Below are 24,437 nucleotides of genomic sequence, written 5' to 3'. Positions count from 1 at the left end.
CTCAGAAAATAAGACCAGCCCCGCCTTTCCCATTGTCAGGAGCCCAGATTTTCAGGACTGACCATATCCTCAGAGAGGTCCTTTGAGGAGATTTTGGTCCATCTGAATCCCTAAGTCAGCTTCAAATCCGGCTCTTGGGGAGACTTTTGAAGGCATTTGGCCTATTGTGAGAGCCAAAGTCAGTTCCCTAGTAACTAACCTTACATGCAATGCTATGGGGCCTGCACACTACATTCTCATATCCTGTCCTCCACTGCCCTCTGCAGGTTATTGTGCGATACTGCAGGCTGCAGCCTTGTGATCAAGGTAGACAGACTTGAAATTTTCTGATGAGCACAGCAGGGCAAGGCCAGGTATCTCAGGAAGACAGCACCTTGAGTCACAAAACACTTGCTCATTTGGTTTTCATGGCCCCTCTGCCTCGCCTCTGTTCCTGAGCTCCGAAGGGAATTCACAGTCATTGTTCAGCCCTTTTGGCTGTACTAATAGCAGCTGACACATATCAGCCTGGGGTATGCCCTAGAACATCCTGAAAAATCAATTTAAACAGACAAATTCTGGTTCAATTTCTAAAGTTCTTGAGTTGGAATCACACTGTCTAAATACTCTGAGGAAGGGAGCTTTGTAGGAAAATTGTGTGTGTGTGTGTGTGTGTGTGTGTGTGGTGTGTCAGTGGGAGAGCGTTCTCCAGAAATGAAGGCTGGCTAATATATGGCAGACACTACCCACTGGTGTGGTTATGGCAATTACTGAGAATTTCCCGTATGCCATTCAGCTAACTGTTTAGTTTATCAGTGACATCCAGCTCCAGCCTCAACTGGAGCATGGTTTCCACTATCCTTCCATGGCCAGAATCTTGAAGGCTGTCTGGCAGAAGGTGGGCATTCTATACAATGAAGACACAAGACAATGTCACATCGTCCACCTAGAGCCACGGAGTGATGACATCACCAGCCAGAGAAACCACAGGGATGGCTGCCTTTCTCTTGTTCTCTTTACCAGCCTCAGGTAGGGTCTTAGCAGAGCTCATTACACCCTTAGAAAGGGAGCCAAGTCGTTGGCACCTGCAGGACCCTTATGTAAGAGGAGTTTTCAGGTCACAAATTTATAGACTTTTATAGCTGGAGAAGACCTTAGAGATGATTCCAGTCCAATCCTTTCATTGCAGTAAAATGAAGTACAGAAAATGGAAGTGACATTCCAAGGTCACAGAGACTCTAGAGACACAGCTGGGATGACAACCCCAGCTCCTTGACTGCTTTTTTTCTGGCTGATCTTGATTTGGTGTATCATTTCTAGATGAAAAATACTCTAGCTTCAAGGGAAGATTTTTTAAACTGAGTTTTTTAAAAATACATAAAAGGGAAGAGAAGAAACCCATCACATAGTAGGCACTCAATAACTGGGTTTGTTTGGTTTGGCTGTTATGGAGTAGTATTACTTTATGCAACTTCACAAAATTAGACCAAATTAACCTTGAATTTCTTTCATTCTTTATTCTCTCTGATGACACAAAGGTCGTATGAGGCTTGAATCTCATCCCATTGTCCCATTAAGATTTTTTGTGTATGAATTTGAGGTTATATGATGTTCATTGGTTCAAAGGAAAGGCTGCCTGAGGAAGGCACGTGGATTTGTCCAAGTTTCTGGAGGCTTGTGGGATTCCAGAAGGACAGACACTGTCAGCACGTGAGGTTATACCGTCTGTCTAGTGAGTTGGGACATAGCACAAACACTTCCTGAATCTATTTAATCATATACATGATTAAGAAAGACCTGAAAAGACCCTTCATTGCCTATTACCACTTGGGCCTTGGGCCTAATAGGTCTAAATTTGCTTATCATTATGTTTACAAATCACATTTTTTATCAGATTCTTCCAATGTATTCAGTGTTCTTCCAAACACCATTCTGATGAATAACAGTGTTGTCATCCTGTGGCTTTCATAGATTCCTGTTCTTCAGGGCATGTTCCATGCTTCATGTGAGAAGAGTCCCCTGAGGGCTTTCTCTTCAGACCCTCTGAGACCAGGGTTTACAGTTTCCTGGTACATCAGTGACGCACTAGAAAGAAAAAAACAGAGAACTCACTGCCAGGGTCTTCCCATAGCGCATGCCCCATCCAACCCTCTGCACATGCCACCTCCCACCACTGCCAGCCACCATTCTAAGCCCAAACACCACTCTGCGGTCCCAGCTGTTTTAGATGCCCCCTGGCAGGACCCCTTAATTTCCTAGTCATTCCCTTCTTCCTACTGAGCACTTTTCATGTGGCAGGCACTCTAGGAGGCTCTGGAGGTACAGGGATGACCAAATTCAGAAGTAGTCCTTCTAGGACACAGTTTTTCAAAAGCATAGAACCAGCTGCTTGGTCAATTCCCCTGCAGGGACTTTAAATTCCTGGTGAGTTATAACACAGCAAAGGGGCTCATTAAGTCACTGAGTCGTGCATCAGATTGCTTGCAAAGAGCTAACTTAGTAACCTGTGCGGTTTACAGGGAGCCACCCAGCACTTGCCCTCTCAGGGAATGGGTTTGGGGACCTGTCACACTGGGGCCATGGTGGAAGGTACTGGGCTGTGGGAAGGTTGCTGCCCACGTGTGGACATCCTCCCTGCCTCCTAACTCGCACCCCACAGCTAACGCTATTGGCAAACCTGAAGGATGACCAGACTACAACCGCATCAGCCTCTGGGATGGCAGATGTGCCTGCCCGAGGGGCTCTCCTTTCCCTCCTCATCCCTGGAACACTTTGGGTCCAAAACTACCTTCTTCACCTCTAAACCCCAAGGGCCTATCAAATTTCCCAACAGATAACCCAGAAATACAACTTGGGGGTTGGGAAGAACCTGGTTCTGCTACCTCAACAGAGGCTGCCGTTGCAATTTCAGAGCGCAGGCTGCTCCGGAGTGCCTAACAGGAGAAGACACTGTTCTAGCCTGGCCTCTGTGGGTTATCTGATTATTTAAGTCGTTCTGCTTTTTCTCTCCATCTGCTTTGTACCTCACACAGTGTTTCAAAACACATGCTAGTGGTGAACACAAACAATTAGGGTTCTCTGGAGCTTTATCCATCACCCTCATCTTCATGGAAAATAATGAAATCCATACGTGTATAGACTGTCCTCCCTACTCTAAGGAGGCCCAGTTATAAGCTGAAGCTTTAAGGGGAATTATTGTTCTTTTCCTGCAAGTTCAAGGGCATGCTACCGGAGAGTGGAGTGTAGCCTTGGCCAGTGTGTGGTTGTGTGGTTGAAAGAGAGCCTAATAACTCTGTCCCCCTGCAGAAAATGCCCCTGCAGTTCATGGGTTTGTGCCCTGACCTCCCCTAGTCTGAATGGCTGCTCAAGAGTCATCCTACCAGGGTGGTGAACTTGTCCACGCAGGCATTGCGGATCTTCTCCGGGGTGGCAGGGCTGTCTAGCTGGAAGAGCTCCTTCGTATTACTGCCTCCATGCTGAGCTCGGGCTGCACGGATGGCATCCTTGATGGCAAAGAAGATGGAGGCAGCCAGGAAGAGAGGCGGCTCTCCGACAGCCTAGGGGGACAGTGTGGGGGACAGGAACTCAGGCTGAGAAGCCCCAGCCTCCACAGCAGGAGGGCCAGTGATGCTGGAACACCAGTCACTAGCACTGACAGGCCTCAATCAATCAGGGGCCCAGAACACTCACTCTACTAAATGACTGGACCTTGTGGGCATATTTCTCTGAATTCTTATTGTGTGATTCCTTGATGACACCATGCGAATATTGTGAGATTCTCCCTCTCTCCCAAACTGGTGGGCAAAGTTATGACATTACTGGCATCTGTCACAGAGACATCCTCAAGACATTGAACAACCAATTAGCATGTGCCAAAGTGCCCTGGAGCCCATCCCTTCCTGTTCAGCCCTGGGTCCAACCCTTTCCTGTTCCTCCCCTGAAAAAGACCACCAGACCAGCCAAGTGCTGCTTGTACTCCATGTCCATCTGGAGGCAGCCTGGCTAAGTCCTCTCTCCCCTCCCACTCCTTCAATTCTGATTTTTCTACCTCTGTAATTTATTTCAGAGAGCAACAGAGAGGGAGAGAGAAATAGATATATGAATGATGAGGCTCATTGATCATCTGCCTCCTGCACACCCCACACTGGGGATCAAGCCCATAACCTGGGCATGTGCCCTGACCAGGAATTGAACTCTGACCTCCTGGTTCATAGGTCAATGCTCAGCCACTGAGCCACACCAGCTGAGCCAGAAACTGCATTTTTATCATGAGCCAGTGGCAGGGACTGCAAAGTGTCCCAGATGTTCCCATGGTAACAATACCCATGAGATGAGCAAATGGGTGGGTTTCATTGCTTTCAAATGATCAACTGTCTTCCTTAGACCTAGGACTAGATCAATCAGCTTGATTAATTTTCAACCATTTTTTCCATACATATTGGGGAGGAGGGTTATCATCCTTCAGGCATTCTAGTCAAGTCTTCAAGTCATGGGGCAGCCCCTGAAGGAGGTGATGGGGTGCACAGAGGGACTGCCCCATCTTCAGTGAAAGTGCTGTTTCTCATAGGAGACAGAGGTACTGTATCTGTGAGATCGTGTCTAGGACCAAACCTCAAGGATGGATACCTGAGATGAGAATGTAGGTCAGGGTTTGGTCTTTAGGATTGGGTTAAGGACATCCTCATTGTACCCAAAGCAGCAGGCTACTCCCACACAGAGGAGCTGTCATGTTCAATCCAGTTCCTGGGTTTTCAGGCAGAACTGCCGGCCCCTCCAGCACCATCACCAAAGCCAATATCAAGCCCTCTTCTTAGATGAGCCCCCTGCACACCCACATGGTTGGGGGAGGGGGAGAAGGGGGGCAGTCTGTCACCCTCTGGGGCCTCCTACAGTGCAGACAGGAGGGCCGCCCAGCCAGGGGCACCAGTACCTTGGATGCATAGATGGCCTTCTTGTTGGGAGAGTCACGGAGCAGGGACACCCTGAACTCCGTGGGGATGTTGCCAGACGCCGGGATCTTGTAGGTGCTGGGGCCGCGGGTGAGCAGGGTCCCATCAGGGGAGTAGTGCAGCTCCTCCATTGTGAAGAATCCCATACCCTGAACAAATGCGCCTTCCACCTGCAGGGCAGATGGACACCGTGGACACCGCCTCCCCGCTCTCCAGGCACAGGTCCTGCTTCCACAGCGGGGACCAGGCCACCTGGAGTGGAGCCTGGAATGATGCTGGGAACAGCCCTGCACTGCTTACCTGGCCCCCAACCACCCGGGAACACCTCTCTGGGCTTCCGCCAGGCATGGGCACTGAAGCTCAGATTTGGAACTCGGTGGTGATTCTGGAGGCCCATGCAGTGGTAGCACAATCTCACATGAAAACCTGCCACAGGGCAGTACAGATGCCCCTCCTTCTCACTGGCTAATGGGTGCTGAGTGTCCCTCGGGGCCCACGCTCCTCTCTATGCTAAGTGGGACCTGCACTTCTGAGCATCCCCGGGAGAGAGGAGGAGATTTTTGATAGTAGAGTGCAGGCTTTTTGAACTCCCAGCCCCGCCAGCCCTCTGAGAAAAGGAGTGCCTCTGCTCTAACTTACAGGTCTGTTTGGGGGCACCTGCCTCGTTCTACTGGTCCACAAAGCCTCACTCTCACAGACAGGTAGGTGGTGCCATGTAGCCAAACAAAAGTGTTTAGGGGAGACCAGGTGCTAACCATCTTTGTGACTAAGGTGCCTGAGCAGAGCAGGGGCGCCCCCCCCCCCATGGTTGTTCAATGAATGAATGAAATGACTGACTAGTGATGAGGTTTCTGTATACTAAGTAATTGTCCATACTATAGAGATATTCATTCACATTTTCTACCAGGTGCTCAGTACTTCTGATCCTGATTCCTCCCTCAGTCTCCTCCTGTTCCAGCTGCTCTGTCCAATGCTCTTATATTTTCCAAAAGTGCTTTCCTTTGATCATTCCTTTACCCCTCTTTTTCAAACCCAGGCTTCTACACATTGCTGTCTTGGGTAGGAGAAAAAGGAGGAGGAGAAAGCTCGCTAACCTCAGACCTCACTGCCTGCACATCGATCCCAAACACCAGCTCCATCTGTGCATGTGTGTGTGGCTGTGTGTGCATGTGTGTGCATACCCAGTGTTTTCCCCATTTATCTTGCTCTTTGAGGCGTGAGAGCCTTTTCTAGATCCATCCACTAATTTGCCTTCTGCCTCTAAATGTGGGTGGGCTCTCATCCATCTAAGCATCACTCTGTGGAAGATACTCATGGTAACATGTTCAGACCCACGTAACAACAATACTGGACAAGATGCTGTGGCTGGTGGCCCTGGGAAGGAGATGGGGCATATCAGTAGCCCAGTCCATCAACACGCAGGTTCCCTGTGAGTCTTACCTGCCCTATGTCGATGGCAGGGTTCAGACTGCAGCCAACATCCATGACGATGTCTGTGCGAAGGTTCTATGGTGGACAGGGAAGTAAAAGCAGCTTGAGAAGAAGGGAATGTGTGGGATGACAGGTGGGTCTCGATGACTCTTAGACTATGAAGTGCCAACCCAGATGATACTTCCACCAGCAGCGTTCTCTGAGCACACTCAGGCAGTCCCCAGTCTCCACTGCAACCATCACCGCTAAAGTCTGAATTCTGAGGAGCAGCTGGGGAACGGGTGGGAGTGACTAGGGTCTCAGTAATCTAAAATAACTGCACATACCCCCACGTGGGAGTGGGAGGGACAGGTTTGCAGGTTCCTGGGACTTTGAACCTAAGTGTGGGTAGTTCATGTGAGGAAGGAATCAACACAGTACATTCCATGGGCTGAGGCCAGCTGGCCCCCTGGCTTTGTACAGCCTGTGAGCTAGTAATGTTTTCATATCATTAACTAGCAGACAAAAATAAGAATATGTGGTGACGTGAACACTGCGTGAAACCCACCCAGTGTGCATCAGTAATGCATTAGAGGCCCACAGCCTCTCTCGTTTGTTTCCATAGGTCTTGGCTGTTGCTGTGCTGCAGAGATAGGGTTCAGGCAGTGTCTCTGTGGCCCCGAAAGCCTAAAGTTTTTACTCTCTGGTCCTTTAAAGGGGGTTTCCCAAGCCATGATATAAGGTGTTATTTTCCCAACCACAGAGTTTGTCTTTGGTATTATAATTGAATTGTTTCTCTTCTTTTCCACCCCTTAGTACTGAAGTTTTTGCAAACATCTTACCTTATGGTCCCCTGTTAAGCAGTCAATTTCCACTTCTGAGCAAGCCACCCCATAGCTGAAGTAATTGAAGGGGGTCCCTGAGTTGGTCTCAAAGCTGTAGCCAAGATTGGGTATTCTGGGGGAGAAAAGAGAAAATACTGAATGTGTATTAAAATGAATATACCCACCCCCTACTCCCCATACACACACAAATGGCTTGTCCCACTAAATCTTAAGAGCCAAAGGCTTTATTTGTTTCATTCATCTGTTATTCACAGTAGCCCATGTGCTTTGGACATTTTAAGCTGTGAATGAAACCCAGGAATTCCAGAGCACAAGTCTGTATTGCCAATGGCCCTCGGGTGAATCACTCCGTACAGCTGAGCGGTGATTAGAGTCAGCATGCTGGCCCATACCTGGTAGAAACTGACAGAGTTCTCCCAGCTCAGGAAGGATGGGAAAGTCATACTCCAGAGGACTGATGAGCTAGAATTCAAGATCTCAGAACCGAAGGCTCCTGCACTGACTGACTCCTGGGCTGTTCCCACAGGCTCACCTGCCCTTCTTCCTCAAGGTGGAAGTTAACAAGATCAGTAACTCAGGCCAGCCTGGGTGCCTTTTTAAGCAGCCTCTTGCCTGCATTACTCTTCATCTATTGGTCCCTTCTAAATTTCAGCAAATGATTTGAGGAAAGTGTTATTAATAAGAAGCAGATGGCTTCTTACATTTTTTTCTTCTTCAACCCTATCTTATATAATTCTAATTTTGCATGAGTCCCATATACACGTGTGTGTGTGTGTGTGTGTGTGTGTGTGTGTGTGTGTGTGTATGTGTGTGTTCTCACACCAGAGTTCATAGTATTACCTATGGTATTCTATACATTACACAGAAATCATGTGAGCTAATGTGATCAGAATCTGCATGAGAAGAACACCAATGTGGGGCTGAGGAAGAAGGCTTCTCTCAGGAGAAATGACCTCTGGCTTCCCCACCTTTATCTAGGTGTTTCTGTATAGAACCCATTTGTCAACTCCAAAAATGGAATGTGAATTTGTGAGAAAACCTGCACTAGCTTATGTTTGTGTATGCCAAATATTATATAACCCAGGGAGCACTGTCAAAACATTACTTTGCCTACAAAATAAAAATATATATTTACAAAAAAGAACTTTGGATCTAAACATTGAACTGTTTTCCATATCCATTTATCTATGAAATAAAAGGTCCTGGTTAAACTTCCCAGAGAAAGCTAAAACCTTGTGGATGACAAGTTGATATGATCCTGTCTTTTTACAGCTTCCAAATCAGATGGGCTGGGTCTCTAACTCTTCATGCAGCTACTGAATTTTGAAGTCACAGAAGATACGTGCTCTTTTCTAAATCTCACTTTAAGTTCTGTTGAATTCCACATCTTGTAATAAGACCGCGTGCTCTAAATCTTCCTCTCATTCTCTTTTTTATGTTTTATCTATTTTTATAGAGAGAAGGAGAGAAATAGAGAGAGATGGAAACATTGATGAGAAACATCAATTTGCTGCCTCCTGCATGCCCCCTATTGTGTATTTAGCCCACAACCTGGGCATGTATCCTGAACAGGAATCAATCTGGTGACTTCTTGGTTCATGGGTTGATGCTCAATCACTGAACCACACCAGCCAGGCTTCCTCTCATTCTTTAGAAAAGAAAAGGAAAGGAAAGGAAAGAAAAGAAAAGAAAAGAAAAGAAAAGAAAAGAAAAGAAAAGAAAAGAAAAGAAAAGAAAAAAGAAAAGAAAAGAAAGAAAAGAAACCCAATGCATAGTACAAAGTAGCATGTGTAGGTAACTCAGAACATTGGATGCCCTTGGCTGTCACAGGGAAGTGCTGACAGAGGAGTGGTTGGTAACTGTCCCATCATAAAGGAGGTTACAGGTTCAGAGGGTATCACTGATTTATCCAAGGGCAATAGTCCACTAAGACCAGAACTTGAATCAGAGTCTCTGATATGGCAGCTCATGCTTTTGCCTCCTGGGCACATAGCTTGGTAATCCCACGTATTTTAGAGCACCTTTACATTGAAATGAGTGAAAGTACAGTGAAGAGATCAGAGTTTTGGTAGAACTGTTCTCTCCTGACCATAGGATGATAGAATTCCAGATTAGGAAGGACCTGAGAGGCCAGAATGACAGCAGACTGTGAGATGGGTGAGATCACCACCATACATACTTGTAAAACCCAGTAGCAGACAAGCTCACTGCATCCTGGTAGGCAGCCGTGACCTGAAGGGAAGAAATGGCCATCAGGAAGGGGAAAGCATGGTTTCCAGTAACCGTAACCCAGCACTAAGCTTTTGTATGCTCATTCTTCCTTATCTGGAAGTTGATCAACCCTTGACTAGTGACTCTCACTTCCACACCTCACCTCACCGCACACCCTCATTGCCACCCCCTGCATCAGATCCTTGACCTCAAAGCCTGGAGCACTACAATGGTCTCCCAACTGGTCTTCCCACCTCAAGTTGCTTCCCCAACTGCTGTATAACCCAGCTCAGGTGAGTGATCATCTTAGCATACTGCACTGCCCATGTCACTCTTCTACTCCAGAGCTTTCGATGATTCCTCATTGCCTACAGAGCAAATACCTGATGTTAAGGACTCTAGTCTTCTCTGGAGTAGCAGACATGCCATTGCCATTCCTCCAATTACTTTGCCTCGGTCTTTACAACAGCAACTCTCTACAATGTTTATTTGATACCTACATTCTTATTAATAAAGCTATCCATCTATCTAAGCATCCACCCTATCTCCTTAACTACATACATTTTCTAGGGTATCCCTAGCACTGGCACAGCACTAAGATTTAATTCATTGTTGATATAGTTTGCATCATGATTATTATAAATAATAAAGCTCTTTACTATGTACCAGATGCTATTGAATAATTTACACACATCAGCTGACTTAATATTCAGTACAACCCTATAAAATCAGTATTATTATTATTATTGTTATTATCTTCATTTTATAGATGAGAAAACAGAGGCTTAGAAAGGATCTTTAGGATCCTTACCATAAGTATATGGAATCAAATATATGCATATATAGTGGTAGTGGTAGTAATGGCTTATTTTCAATACAGTACAGACACTGAACACATTTGGTGCCTATCATTCCTGATCATGTCTTTTTGATCATGGCCTTTTTTGAGCTCATCTGCTTATAAAGAACACTGGACTATACAGCTAATGGTTGAGGACAAAGCTCAGGTCAACAGATTGTAAAGGCTGTTGTTGAAAACATTAACATCACCTTCCAAATCTACACTAAAACCTAAACTACCCAAATCAACCTTCCTCCGTGAGGTATTTATGTGTGTGGTGTTATGAGTGTGAGAAGGGAAGGAGAGGTTACAGGAGGCTGAGTAAGATGAAAAACACCCATCAGCTGCCTCCTGCACGCCCCCTACTGGGGATGTCAGAAAGTGTTCATTTTTTGAACATATTGTACTATCTGAGCTGGTTCGTGTGCAGTCACACATTATGTTACTGCTGTGACCAGTTCTCCCATTCTGACCCTGGGGGTGTGAAACAGGTCCATATTAATAGTTCTGCCTCTTGGAGAAGCTGAAGTCTCCCACCTGAGAGCCTTCCTGCAGCTTCCCTCCCAGAGGTTCTCAAATATAGTCCTCCCAACCAGAAATCAGAGAACCGGGTTCATTCTTATTAGGAGTGCTTGTTGTGTGACTCCCTAAACCACAGGAATGATATAACCCTTGTACAATGTTTTCCTCTGGCTCCTTCACAGATGGAATCTCAGTGGACCTGGACTCCAAAGCTGGATAAGAGGAGAGGCTGGTAGAGGCAGACCTCTGAGAGAAGGAGTTTGAAGAAAACCCAGCTGATCAAGCCTGTGGACAAATGAGGTGTGGGATCAGGCCGAGGGAAGAATTCTCAGTGAGTTATGTTCACTGAGCCTGTCTTCTCAGGCTCAGGGTAGACAAACCCCCAATTCCCACAGAAGTGTCACAATCTTGGATCAAACATTTTCCTCAGTGACTTCCCTCAATGGACACCAATGAGCAATGGAACCCAGCAAGGGTGAGCATCTACATTTCCTGTGAAAGCATGCAGAATCCCTCAACTTCTCCCTGCTGTGTGACTATTCATGCTCTTATTTTCACTCTCATTTGCAAAAGCAACTTAGAGAAGCTCAGACTTACCCAGTCTTCCCAGGAGCCACTGGGATTCTTTCTCTTGAAGGGCTCCAGCCTCTTCAGGATCTTCTGACAAGCTTCCTAAAGAACACATGCACCACACATCAGACCCGTCAGCCCTCTGCATGCCCTGACACAGGGAAAGCCTGAGAGCCTCCACAGAGCCACCTCCCAGGGATGCTGTGCCCAGGGCACCACTCAAACAGCCTTGTCACCCTCTAAGATACCATTCGCCAACCATGATCCATGGGCCACTGGTTGTCAGTGAGGTCAAAAAGGTTGGCAACTGCTGGTTTAAGGAAACCTTTGGAGCAGCAGTCGCCAACAGTGTCCATAGACCACTGGTGGTCTGTGAGGTCCAAAAGATTGGCGACCACTAGTCTAAGACAACCGAGGCTAGGGTAGAAACCAGTAGACCCTCCCCAAGGAACCACCACTGGCCTATGCTTGGAGAGTTCTCACACTGACAACAGGTAAAATGCTTGAGGGATCTCTAAAGAGGTACTTTCTCACATTTGTTTAATGATATCCTCCACCTGGGAGAAGACGCAGGTAAGTCTGACCTGGCCAACTCCATTTCAATTTCAGCCCATTGTCAGTTGGCCAGTTCTCACACCAATAATATGTCTTCCCAGAATCCCCTGTGTTTCCTCAACTCTCCTCCCCTTCCTCCCCTCATCCTTCCTGTCTCTGACGGAAGTGGTGGTGGTTCTCTCTTTCAGCTTAGCATTTGGAGAAGCAGGCTTCACCTCAGTAAAAGAGCGCAAGGCATGGTCACAGCCAAGAGCCTGCAAGGACCACTCCAGCTCCCACCCCAGGGACTCTCTGGGTCCAAAGCCCTGGTCTGGCCCTCAGTTCCAGTGGTTCCTGAGGCTCCTTACATAGACGGCCTGTCCATTGATGTCAGTGCTGACAGAGGCGGCCGTGGCAGAGGTGTTGGGTACTGTGTTAGTGCTTGTCTCGCTGATGTAAATCTTAGAGATGGGGATTTTCAGAGCTTTGCTGGCCACCTGTGAAGAAAGACAATGTCAATGGGACAGAGAAGATTCTTTGAGAATGTTCCCTTAGGGAAGGGGAGAGCATGGGGCTTGGCTGCCTTTCCCCCAAGACAGGATTCGGGTTCACAGGTACAGGCAAGGAACCAATTCTGCAAACTATAATTCTGCTGAGGCTGGAATGTTCCCATGTCTGCCTGAACTTGAAGCAGCACTTTATGGAATGGCTTGGATGGTGAAAAAATTTTCAACCTCATGGTGATTAAAGTGCCTTTTAACAAGTTGGTAGTTACAATAGAGTGCTGGGGATGTAAATTACAGCATAAGGGATATGGTCAATAACATTGTCATAACTATGTATGGTGCCAGGTGGATATTGAAAAAATCGGAGGGAACAGTTTGTAAAGTATAAGATTGTCTAATGTCTATGCTTGACACCTGAAACTATTACAAAATAACATTGAATGTAAAGTGCAATTGAAAAATAAAATTTTTATCAAGTGCCATTAAAAACTAACCCTAATTTTTTAAAAAATATCCTATTTGGCCAGTCCCCAGGAGCCAAGCAGATGTGCCCACTCTCATCCAGCTTCACCATCCAACTCTACTCTGAGGCATCTCGCATGTGCAGAACTAGCTACCTTTGTACACACAACACCCACTTAACACATAGTCACAGAGCCCTAGAGTGTTGGTGACGTAAGTGACCTCAGATAGCACATGGCCAACCCCTTGGCACAAATGAGGAAACCCTTGCTCAAGGTCACATTTAAATGGGCAGCAGAGCCAGGGCCAGTGCCTAGGCCTGATTCTGCTCCCAGAATATCTCATCCCTCAGTATCTCCCAGCAGCTCCCCTACACAGACACCACAGGCCGCTCACCTGGACCATCTTGGTGTGGAGGCCCTGGCCCATCTCAGTGCCCCCATGGGTCAGCAGCACGGAGCCATCTGTGTACACAAGAATCAGGGCCCCTGCCTGAGGGGAGAGAAGAATGCCAGACACAAAGGTAGTTAATTCTAGTTTAGCTTAAGACTTAAGGCAAAAGGTACTGCAGCCCAGGGAAAAGGGAAGCAGCAGCAACATTTTGGATATAAACCCCCAACAAAAATTAAAGCAGTATAATCCTCAAAGTTTAATTAGGCAATCCTTCAGTACTTTGCAATTTTTTTTTTTTCAATCTCTCTCTCTCTTTTCCTCCCCCTGTAAATGAAGAAAGAGGATCAGAAAACTGAGTAACTGTCCATGGTCCTGCAATCAGGAAGGGTAAGTACTAGAATTTGACTCAAAGTCTCTGAGTCTCAGGCTGTCTTGTGGCATTCTGGACAAATAAAGGATATGCAAATTCATTTACACAGCAAAGGGCTCCTCTAGTTTGCTCTGTTATGAGGGGCAGTTGGCTTTCCCTTTCAAAGAGGGGGGAATGGGCCCCCAGTCTCCTGGAGATAGACAGAATTATATAAAGCAATTACCTGATTCAGAAAAGAAAGAGTGAAGGATATTCCAAACTTGGTAGGAATTATGCACAGTCCTCTCTTTTTCCAACAATGTTCCCTGGAGAAAAAGGAACATTCTCATAGAATCTTCTCTATTGTATTTTCATCTAGTGAAACAAGTTTTCTGGCAATAACTTAAAATTGACATCAGGCATCCTCAAAGCTGCCCAGATAGTCACTGTGCTATCTGCATCGTATAGACAGCATGAGAAAGGCAGGGATTTGGGTTCTGAGTCCTTCAGTGCAGCCGGAGCCAGCCCACCCCTGAGCATATGACTTGAAGCATCATCACTCTTCTTCCCCAATGGCAATTCAGATTGGGTGAGACTGTCCTGGGACTGTGATCATCCAAGGGAGGGACTGTGGCTCATGGATGATAATAATAGCACCTCCTCTGTGCTTTATATTTGGTTTTCCCAATAATTTAGCAAAGAAGACAGAGCCAGCCTAATTACCCCCACTTTGTATATGATGAAGCTGAGGCCCAAGGAGGTGGAGTGACTGCCAAAGTGACATTTATAGATCAGTGTTAGAGGCAGGTGCATAACTGTGGCATTCTCAGTCCTGGGCTGGTGTCTAGAGAATGTGGTATGACCAGGAGGCAGACAAACATGTAAAGACACCACTCTAAGAGGTTATGACATTGAATGCAGGCCAAGCTAAGATCATTTCACAATCTTAAAGGGGTGGCTATGAGTGATTTGGCAAATACAGTAACCTCAAAAGTTATTCATTAAATTATTAGCTTTGTATTCTGAGTTCAGCAAAAAGGCTGCAGAATATAAAACTCCTCCCCTCCCAGCACTTACTTGTTGAACTTGTCCACCTCACTCCTCCGAGCATGATACTGAGATCTTGCTAGACATTCATCCCAGCACCTGGGCAAGGTGAAACCCTCAAGCTTCTGGTTGAAGTGTGTCAGGTCCCCTTCTTTGTACATGTTCTTCTTCCGCACCTTCCCAAGGAGAGAGACACTGAGGCCTTGTTGGCACGAGATGAGGGAAAATTCTTCAGGTAAGCTTCTGGCCCCTCTCTTCAGCCCCTGTCTATCCTCTGCCCCCAAGAGAAATACCCAAAACACAAAGTCCCTGTCCCCCGAAAAGTAGGCTAGCCCACTCTGACCTGTGCCACCAAATTCCCAGCTTACTTCCTCAGCAGGCAGCCCGCAGGTCACTGCGACTTCACTCATCCAGTGCTCGGCAACGAGTAACCCCTGCGGCCCCCCGAAACCCCGGAAGGCTGTGTTGGAGGGCAGGTTGGTCTTGCACATCCGCCCAGTGCCCCTGATGTTGGGGATTTTGTAGGCATTGTCCATATGGAAAAGAGTTCGTTCCATTACCTGAAGCAGAGAGAGCCAACATGGGAGAGAACAGCTTTTTTATTTTTTATTTTTGCATTGCAAAAAGTTTTATTGGACAGCATTTTTATAGACAAATGAAAATGAGCAATCTGGGTGTTCATGTTTCAAAATATACAATCTCAAAAACGTAAGCTTGATAGGAAAAAGGAAGTAAGTTGCAAGAGGACAACTGGAGTATCCTTCCATTTAAATAGGATGAAAAGGATGGATTACAGTTTCCTTCAGGAAGGGAAGTGTGTGGTGAGAGATGAAGTGCCTGGGGGACTTCTCTAATATGTCCTCTGCATCTTTTAAATTTCAAACCATGCGATTGTATCATATATTTAAATATAGTAAGAGAGCCCGAACTGGTTAGGCTCAGTGGATAGAGTGTCTGTGTGCATACTCAAGAATCCCAGGTTTGATTATGGTCAAAGGCATGTACCTTGGTTGTGGGCACATATCCAGTAGGGAGTGTGCAGGAGGCAGCTGATCAATGTTTCTCTCTCTATCCCTCTCCCTTCTTCTCTGTAAAAGAATCAATAAAATATATTTTTTAAAAATAAATAAATATAGTAAGAGAATTCTCCTGGCCCGCAACCAATTCAAGATAAAGACTCAATGTATGGACTTTGGCAAAACCATATTTATAGGTTATTTATTGACATCTTCCCTTCAGGTTATTTTAAAAAAGTAATCCTATGTTTCTTCTCAGTGATATTCTTATCAGCTATTTAATTAACAGCCATATGTCTAAGCATGTGTTTACGCCTAACTTTTCCAGTTGTAGAATTTTGAGGATTTAATTTCCACCAAACGCCCTTTCCCTGAATATATACCCTATCCTTCCCATATAGTTATTATAAATTTCTATCTTTATTTTAATGTTATGATTACTTCTCTTGTTTGATAACATTTCCCCTGGAGTTTATAAATTTTGTCTTTATTTTTCATTTTCTTAGCTCTCTGGAAATTTATTACTAAGTCAACTTAAAAATGTATGCTCATCAGTTGGGGGAAACTGCTTGAATTAATTCTTGAGAGTTTCCTTCTCTCTTTTTTCCATTCTTCCCTTTTGAAATTCTACTATATGGATCTTCTCCACTGGTTTTCAAATTTTGTTGTATTTTCTCTCCTACTTTTCCACATTATTTTCTCTTGAGGGGCCAGAGCTCCTCCATGTTCTTTCAAAACTTCTGCTTCCAAAGTTATGATTCACAAGAGTTCATTTTTATTCTCTGACTGGTCCATTTTTATAGCATATTGTTCTTCCCTTTAGGTGTAATAACTCATCTCTCTGAAGCCATAAATGGTAGCTTTTATTTGTTTCATTTAGGTGTGGGTTTTATTAGTTTGATTTTTTAATATATTTTTTATTGAATTAAGAGAGGAAGGAAGAGAGAGAGATCAGTAATGAAAGAGAATTACTGATTGGCTGCCGCCTGCACACCCATACTGGGGATCAAGCCTGAAATCCAGGCATGCTCAGTGACTGGGAATCAAACAATGACCTCCTGGTTCATATGTAGATGCTCAACCACTGAACCACACCGGCCAGGCTGTTTCATTTGGGTTTTAGCTTACTTCCTCATGCATAGTTTCTCTTTTCTACAGGTTACTTTTTGTGTCTAATTATGTCAGTCCTAGCTATCCTAAACAATATTTGTATGTCTCAGTTCCCTCTTTGCTTTTCCTTTCCACGCTTTCAACTTGTACTTTTATTTCCTCTTGGCCATCATTACCTGTCTCCCTCTCATGCCGGGAATTTCCTGAGAGCAGAAACAACGCTATATGCTTTTACATGTTGCCACCCCAGGCAGGTGATAAATATTTGCTGGGTTGAATATAAAAGCTTGTAAAATCTTTGGGGACAAGTACTACATCTTTATATATAATAATAATTATATATATATATTATTGATTTTTTACAGAGAGGAAGAGAGAGGGATAGAGAGTCAGAAACATCCATGAGAGAGAAAAATTAACCAGCTGCCTCCTGCACACCCCCTACTGGGGATGTGCCCGCAACCAATGTACATGCCCTTGACCATAATAGAACCTGGGACCTTTCAGTCTGCAGGCCGACGCTCTATCCACTGAGCCAATCCGGTTATGGTGTACTACATCTTTTTCAACCTGATTTTTCTACAACACCAGGAAGCTAGTGCTATGAATTGTAAGAACACTAAAAATGTTTCCTTTTTGAACAATTTTTACAGCAGAGCTGAAGTGTGAAGTTTCCTAATTGAGTGGATTAGAGAGCCCCTAGCAAGGAGGGGGTGGGGATGTGGAAAATGAGAAACTTCTGCTTTTCCTAAAATGTTTGACTTTTTATCTTTTTAAAAATATATTTTTATTGATTTCAGAGAGAAACATCTATGCTGAGAATCATTGATTGACTTCCTATTGCAAACCCTCTAATGGTGATCGAGCCCGCAACCCAGACATGTGCCCTTGACCTGAATCAAACCTAGGACCCTTCAGTCTGCAGGCCAATGCTCTATCCATTGAACCAAACCAGCTAGGGCTGACTTTTTCTCTACAACAAGAATCTATGCACATGTAACTGGTATGGTTATAAAATTAAGGTTTTTTAAATTAAAATTTTTTTTAAAGGAGTACCACCAAGATAACTTAATTTTCAAGGTTGACAAAAATATGTCTGTACAAGACTCATAGGAGAATGTTCAAAGGAACATTAGCCACAAAATCTAAAAACTGGAAATAACAGCCAAAACCACTTTGGCTCAGTGGATAGAGCGTCAGCCTAAGGACTGAAAGGTCTTGAGTTTGATTCAGGTCAAGGGCATGTATCTTAGTTGCGGGCACATCCCCAGTAGGGGGTGTGCAGGAGGCAGATGATCGATGTTTCTCTCTCATTGATGTTTCTAACTCTCTACCCTCTTCCTTCCTCTCTGTAAAAAATCAATAAAATATATATATTTTTTAAACTGGAAATAACCCAAATGTCCATCAAGTATTGAACAGTTAACCAAATATAGTCTATATCAAGAAATATTGTTCACTAATAAAAATGAATGGAGGGATGATGCATGCTGTAACATGGATGAATTAAAAAACATTTATTCTGAGAGAAAAGCCAGATACAAAGGACTACATGGTGCATTATTCCAGTTATTTGAAAAGGAAAACCTACAAAGACTGAAAGTGGATTAGTGGACATCTGGACCTGAGCATTGAAACAAGAATAACCTCAGATGAGCAGAAGAGGTCATTTGGAGGTGATAGAAATATTTAACACCTGGATGGTGATAATGGTGCATGACTTTAAAACCATGAAATTATAATATTCAAATGGGTGAACTCTGTGGTATGTAAGCTATTTTTCAACAAATAGTTTTTTAAAAAGTAACAACTCCTTATTTAAAATTCAAATATCGTGAGTGCCCAGCTAGCTCAGTCGGTAGAGCATGAGACTCTTAAAATTCAAATATCACAGAAATATGCAGTGTAGAAAATGACAGTACGCCACCTACCCCCTCCCCTAACCCATCCAATCACTGTCTTGTGTGCCTTCCTTCAGACTTTTCCATGCATATCACTAGACATACTTGCACACACAGACAATGCCACCATATTATATATGAAGTTTTGTAACTAACTTTGCTTGCTTGTTAGAATATCTTGCACAAGAAGGATTAGTTTCCAGTCAGAGAAGAAAGATGATCATCTCTGTGCTTTAGAAATTAACCAAGGATGGAGATTCTGAAGGCAAGGACCAGTTGGGAAGATTTTAAAAAATGGAGGAGGTGTGTGCCTGGCTGTATGAATAGGCTGGTGTGTGTGGGGAGTGGGGGTATGCCCTTAACCTCCTAGTGCAGGAAGATGTGCTACTTACACTCTGAGAGAGATCCAGGGAGTTCCCGGCATTGCTGTAGTACTCCACCTCCAGGGCCACAATCTTCCCTGTCTTCATGAAGCCAACCTGATGAGAAAGAGAGTGGTTTCCCAACAGTCCCCTTGCTCCTTCTATCTCTACCTCCCCCCTCCCACCCATGCTTCCTGGAGGAAACAGAAAGAGCAAGACACCACACCATGAAAGAGGGGGAACATAAGACATCATCAAAACCAGAAGAAAGAAACTAATATCTTCCCAGGGATGGACCCAGGGCTCACCCCTGAAACACCTTCTTCCCACCTTCTCTCCTTTCTACCTGCTCCTGGCTTCTGGTTCTACCCCTGTCTATCTCTCCCTCTTCCCTCCCACTTTTGCTACCTGGAGGATAGAAAATACAGTGTGGGTAATGGCAGGGCAGGCAGGGAGGGCTGGGAAAGTGACTGGAGTCTCTCCTCAGAGCTTTTGGCCAGCTAACAATAAAACCTGCATTTACAAGAGCTTCAGCATGCTCTGATACCCCTCACTTAACGCAATCATCGAAACAAACTCTTAAGGGTCATTTGATAAGTGAAGAAACTGGGACCCCCAAAGACCAAGTGACTTTCTTTAAGCCCACAGAAATTAAGAGAAACATAATCCCTTTGGGGAAGTTCAATCATGAAACAATGAGAAGAGTTCAAAGTGCATGTGTTCAAAGCCAGCTCATGGAGAGAGATGAGGCCCAGGTTCACAGAGCTAGAGCTATACTGGAACCCGAAAGTTGGCACTGATGTGCAAAGGGAAAGGATGCAGGGTGAGAACAAGAAGTGGTCGCCCACGGGAGCCCAGAAAAGGCCTGTCTTACAGGCAGAGCAGGTGCCCATCCTAACAACAGGTGCCTCTAACAACTTGTACATGTCCAGGCCCTGGAAGTTTTGTTTCTATGTGAAATACTAAATAGTCATTCTGGTTTCCACAACCAGCTGTGAGCACATTAACACTAGGCCATCCTGCAGGAAGGACTTCCCCAGGTCTGCTGACCAGTCATGTTTCTGAACCTGAGTGGACAAAGACTGAATTCTCAAAAGCTGTGACCACCACCACCCTGTGATACGGGAGGCCTGCCATTATCCACAGCATCACTCCTTAATGATGGCCAATAGGAATGTCTCCTGCAGCTATTTCTCCTTGGCACTTTCACAGATAGTCCTAAGGAAAGAGAGAGTCCATCCTACGGGGATAGCACTGCCCGCCCTGCCACAGCCCCCAGCATCTGGGACCTTGTATCTGGCCAGGTAGGGATGTCTGCCTCCTGTGATCAGCATATCCTCATCGCGATCCAGCATGCAGCGTACAGGGCGGCCAGTCCTGAAGGAGACACCGGAGGGTAAGAAAACTGGGGTCCCTGCAACAACCCAGCCCTGTGAGTTTTGGGGCTGAAAACAGTGGGGAAGTCTTCTTTTTCTACTTGGCCTAAGCACAGTTGGGCCAGCCTGCTTTGCTGTCTAGACACTTGACAAGTTGAGGTGTGTCCTTGCTGTCAGGGCTCTCAAACCCTCACAGCCAGGTGGAGAGATAAGGACACAGGCACCAGAACAAAAAGAATCACTTGATGTTATCTTCTCCTCTATGCCCCAAAGTTCTAAAAACAGCAAAGTAAGGAGAATCTACTTCCCACAGAGGGGAATCCAGGAAGCCTTCATGGCAGAGGCAGCCTTCTTCTTCCCAGAGCCCATGGGGAGGACTCACTTGTATGCAGCCATGGCCACTGCCGTGGACACCAGGGTGCTCCGGGTCTCCTTCCCTCCAAATCCTCCTCCCATTCTCTTCACTCGGACCAGAATCCGGTTGTCTGGAACCCCCAACATCTTTGCAACAAAGCTCTGTGGGCAAAAGAAAACACACTTGCTCTGAACACATCATCTGGACTTAACTCAGTCTTGACCCAGAGCCTGCCTGGTAAGGACAGGACTAATTACTGCTGTGAACCTGAAATTCCCAGATTCCAGAGTCCACCTTCCTCCCAGTGCTGACCCTTGGATAGTGGTGCTGGGGTCCAACACTAATGAGTCACTGAAGACTGAATTCAGATGCTTGCTTTTAACGGAAGGGGCAAGCAGCTAGTCACAGCTATTTTCAAAGCAAAACTCATTCCAATGAGCCAGGAACTGGTGGATCATGAGGGTACAAACAGCTGCCAAAAACACTGGCATCTGTTTGCACATAATAGGCAGTAGAGAAATGAGGATTATTCAAGCTGCTGCAGATAATTTAGTGGTTCCTGTATCTATCACTTACTCAACCCCTTCATTCTACAGGCGAGGAAGCTTAGGCGAGATATGATGTGACCAAGGCCATATAGCACTGGAATCACAATAGCTAACACTAGGCTCTATTCAATTATTAAGACCCATCCAATCCAACCCTCTTATAGAAGAGAATGGTTTTGTAACAAGCTCAGTGACACCAGCTTGTTGGTGACAGGGTCTGGTCCAGGACCACTACCCTCTAATTCCTTTCTGAACTAACCCAAGTCTCCCTCTTCCCATTTTCCACAATGCCAGGAGCTCCCTGATGTCCTCGCCAGGCCCCTGAGATGACCCACAGGACACCTACCTGGGTCTCCTTGGTGTTCTGTGTGGACACAAAGAGCTCCATCTCCCCTGCCTCGCCCTTTGGGACAGCGATGGTGCAGTGAGTCTCCATGTAGAAGTGCTCTTGGCCACCAATGTGCAACTCACCTGGGAAAGCACAAGACCCCACAGTGAGCCTGCTGCTGCAGAGGGGACATTTGCTTAAGAAGAGTGTGTACTTGCCAAGTGCCCAAGGCAAGAACCAAGTGCTCAAAGGTAACCTCTATGTTCTCCAACTGGTGTGGAAAGGGATCTCAGTCTCAGCAATCTGGGAGCTGGACCCCCACCTCAACAAAGAAACCAGAATGACACTGAAATGCATCAGGCATGAAGCTCTCTTCATGCTGCAGCCAGTGGAAATCGAAGAGATTCAAAGTATTATTGTAAAATGTTGGAAAAGATAAAAAAAGAATCAAAGAGGTAATTGAAAAGCTAAAAATACCTTCCAGAATGAAGGTTATTAGGCAAGTTAGTGAGGTAACTTACCAGTGACTTAGCGATGCACAATAGAAACATAGAAAATTCCAAAAGGGGCCTGTCTGATCAGCAGCTTTGCCCTGGGGTTGGAGCTATGCACCTGATTTCACAGTGTGGATGGTGGAGGAGAAGGAGGGGGGCAGGGGACTCGAGAGTTGAAGATGGGTGAGAAAGGCCTTTGCAGGGAAAAGGGGAAGGCCAGGAGTCCACGTGGCTAAAGGCCTGGCAAACCCGAAGCTGACCAGGCATCCGAGGCTGTTATCTTCCCCAGACAGTCTTCCAAATCCACCACACTGATCTCTCTAGATCAGGTGTCTCCAGTCCACAGTCAGGAGACTGGAGATGACTGAAGGTCTTTCCCAGCCAACTGTCTACTATTTCCTTACAAACACCAGAGGAACTCTTCTGTTCGGAAATGATAGGAAATCACTTCCCTGCCCCAGGACTCAAGGTACAGCTCTTGAATTTCATTCACAAGCCAGGACAGGTCCAACCCCACTGCTGCACATGCAGCTCTACCTGAAACAACGTTGTCTGCTTCCGAAAATCCCTTCTTGATGTTTCCTTTCTCGATCTTCAGCTCCTGTCCCCAAAAGGAGTTGTTTTTTATCGCATCCTGAGGATCAAAAAGAAGCTTCAGCAACTTGACTTTCAGAGGGAGGAAGGTGGTTTCTGAGTGTGGTTCCCCTCTCTTCTCACATGGGCATCTCTGCCATCTTCTCATACGGATTTAAAGTAAGCTCACGTCAGAGAAAGATAAATATCACATGATCTCACTTATTTATGGAATATAATGAACAACATAAACTGATGAACAAAAACAGATCCAGAGGCAGAGAAACATCGATCAGACCATAAAACCTCAGAGGGAAGGTAGGCGAGGGTGGGGGTAAGGGGAAAAGATCAACCAAAGGACTTGTATGCATGCATATAAGCCTAACCAGTGGTCACAGACAACAGGGAGTGAGGACATGAGTGTTGGAGGGGAGCATGGGAGGGTACTGGGGGGATAAGGACACATATGTAATACCTTAATCAATAAAGAATTTTTTTTAAAAAAATAAAGTAGCCCAGAAAGTCATATCCCTCCCTTTCCTCCGACAGAGGTAAACTACCTTAGATCTTGAGGAAAAGCAAAGAATCCCTCAAGGACCCAAATGCAGCTGAAATTGGGTAGGAGGTGACTGAATCTAGGATGATGATGGGAAGTTTTCACAGGACCACTCAATCCCAGGGCCGGAAGAGATTTAAAAACCCATCTAGTCAAATCCCACCTGCTGCTCCAATCTCTACTAAAGAATCCTAAACAGTGTGCTTCCAGAGACAGGGAGCTCAGCCCTCTCACAGGCAGCCCATTCTCATTACCTCAATGGAGATAATGGCTGGAAGTTCTTCATAGGTGATTTTCACTCCTTGAGCTGCTCTCTGTGCGTGCTCTGGCGTGTCGCTGACCACGGCGCCAATGATGTGCCCAACGCAAGTCACCTAGGAGTAGAGCCAGACTACTGGAAAACACCACAAAACTCCTAAAAAAGCCAATTATTTTGAGTTGCTCAAAAGGCCAAAAAGCAAGTCCTCTGTCCCCACAATTTCCTATTAATGCAACATGTTAGGAATGCCCTGCGGCCTTCTCATGTCCTTTTTCTATGATTTGGGTTGTGTGCTCCTTCATAAGTGTTTAGAATCTGTGGGAGTAGAATGGAACTTGGAGGTGACTGGTATTAGAATGGCAAATGTATTTCATCTCGAGGGCCAATCCTGATGCTTTAGCACTCACAGCCTGTTGAGAAGCTGCCCAGGATAGAATGTGGTGATTGATTAATGATGTCTGCCTTGAGCAGCAGAATGGGAGATATGGGCAGCATGACCTGAATCTGTCAACTCAGATCTACCACAGCCCCCTTGTTCTTCTTACAAAGACGTGGAGACCCAGATAGCAAGATCACAATTGGCTTGTTACCAGCCCATGTTTAAATCTTAGGCCCTGACTCCCAGTTTTATTTTCCTTCTACCACCAACTCTCTTCCTCTTCTGTTTGCCAGATTTATACCAACAGCTCCTCAAAGGCAGCCATCATGTCTTATGCCCAGAAGCAGTAATTTCCAAATGCTAGACCTTAGACTTGATGATTCAGAAACTAGATTTTTGTTAGATTTATACAAAAATTATTATTTTTAATTAATAGGTCAGTTCCTATAAAAGATTAATGAATCTCCTTCAGAGAGAATTTTCTTTTAACATGCCCCCCAAATAAAACAACAAACAAAAAATTTGCCCAACTCATCTCTTTGGAAAATGAGGTTTCTGACAA

At 45.4% G+C, this 24,437-nt stretch overlaps 1 protein-coding gene across 1 annotated transcript in view; it reads right to left on the bottom strand.

The window, feature by feature from the left end:
- Positions 1–1,530: 1,530 nt before the first annotated feature.
- The window catches only part of LOC311630982 (xanthine dehydrogenase/oxidase-like), a gene marked incomplete at its 5' end in the record, with an annotated part of 57,000 nt that continues 34,093 nt past the window's right edge, over positions 1,531–24,437 (bottom strand). Inside the window, 18 exons of the mRNA XM_084900659.1 lie at positions 1,531–2,064; positions 3,360–3,536; positions 4,910–5,098; positions 6,369–6,434; positions 7,181–7,295; positions 9,363–9,415; positions 11,355–11,429; positions 12,230–12,358; positions 13,226–13,321; positions 13,816–13,897; positions 14,649–14,794; positions 14,987–15,178; positions 19,038–19,124; positions 20,297–20,384; positions 20,766–20,899; positions 21,633–21,757; positions 22,646–22,742; positions 23,492–23,611. Of these exons, the coding sequence (XP_084756785.1) occupies positions 2,014–2,064; positions 3,360–3,536; positions 4,910–5,098; positions 6,369–6,434; positions 7,181–7,295; positions 9,363–9,415; positions 11,355–11,429; positions 12,230–12,358; positions 13,226–13,321; positions 13,816–13,897; positions 14,649–14,794; positions 14,987–15,178; positions 19,038–19,124; positions 20,297–20,384; positions 20,766–20,899; positions 21,633–21,757; positions 22,646–22,742; positions 23,492–23,611 (2,022 nt within the window). The 3' untranslated portion in view covers positions 1,531–2,013. The remainder of the gene's footprint in view (positions 2,065–3,359; positions 3,537–4,909; positions 5,099–6,368; positions 6,435–7,180; positions 7,296–9,362; positions 9,416–11,354; positions 11,430–12,229; positions 12,359–13,225; positions 13,322–13,815; positions 13,898–14,648; positions 14,795–14,986; positions 15,179–19,037; positions 19,125–20,296; positions 20,385–20,765; positions 20,900–21,632; positions 21,758–22,645; positions 22,743–23,491; positions 23,612–24,437) is intronic.

This window comes from Pipistrellus hanaki (assembly GCF_964339955.1).
Source record: "Pipistrellus hanaki genome assembly, chromosome: 12".
Lineage (NCBI taxonomy): Eukaryota > Metazoa > Chordata > Mammalia > Chiroptera > Vespertilionidae > Pipistrellus > Pipistrellus hanaki.
The sequence above is the reverse complement of the archived record's forward strand: the minus strand, read 5'-3'. Positions and strand labels throughout refer to the sequence as shown.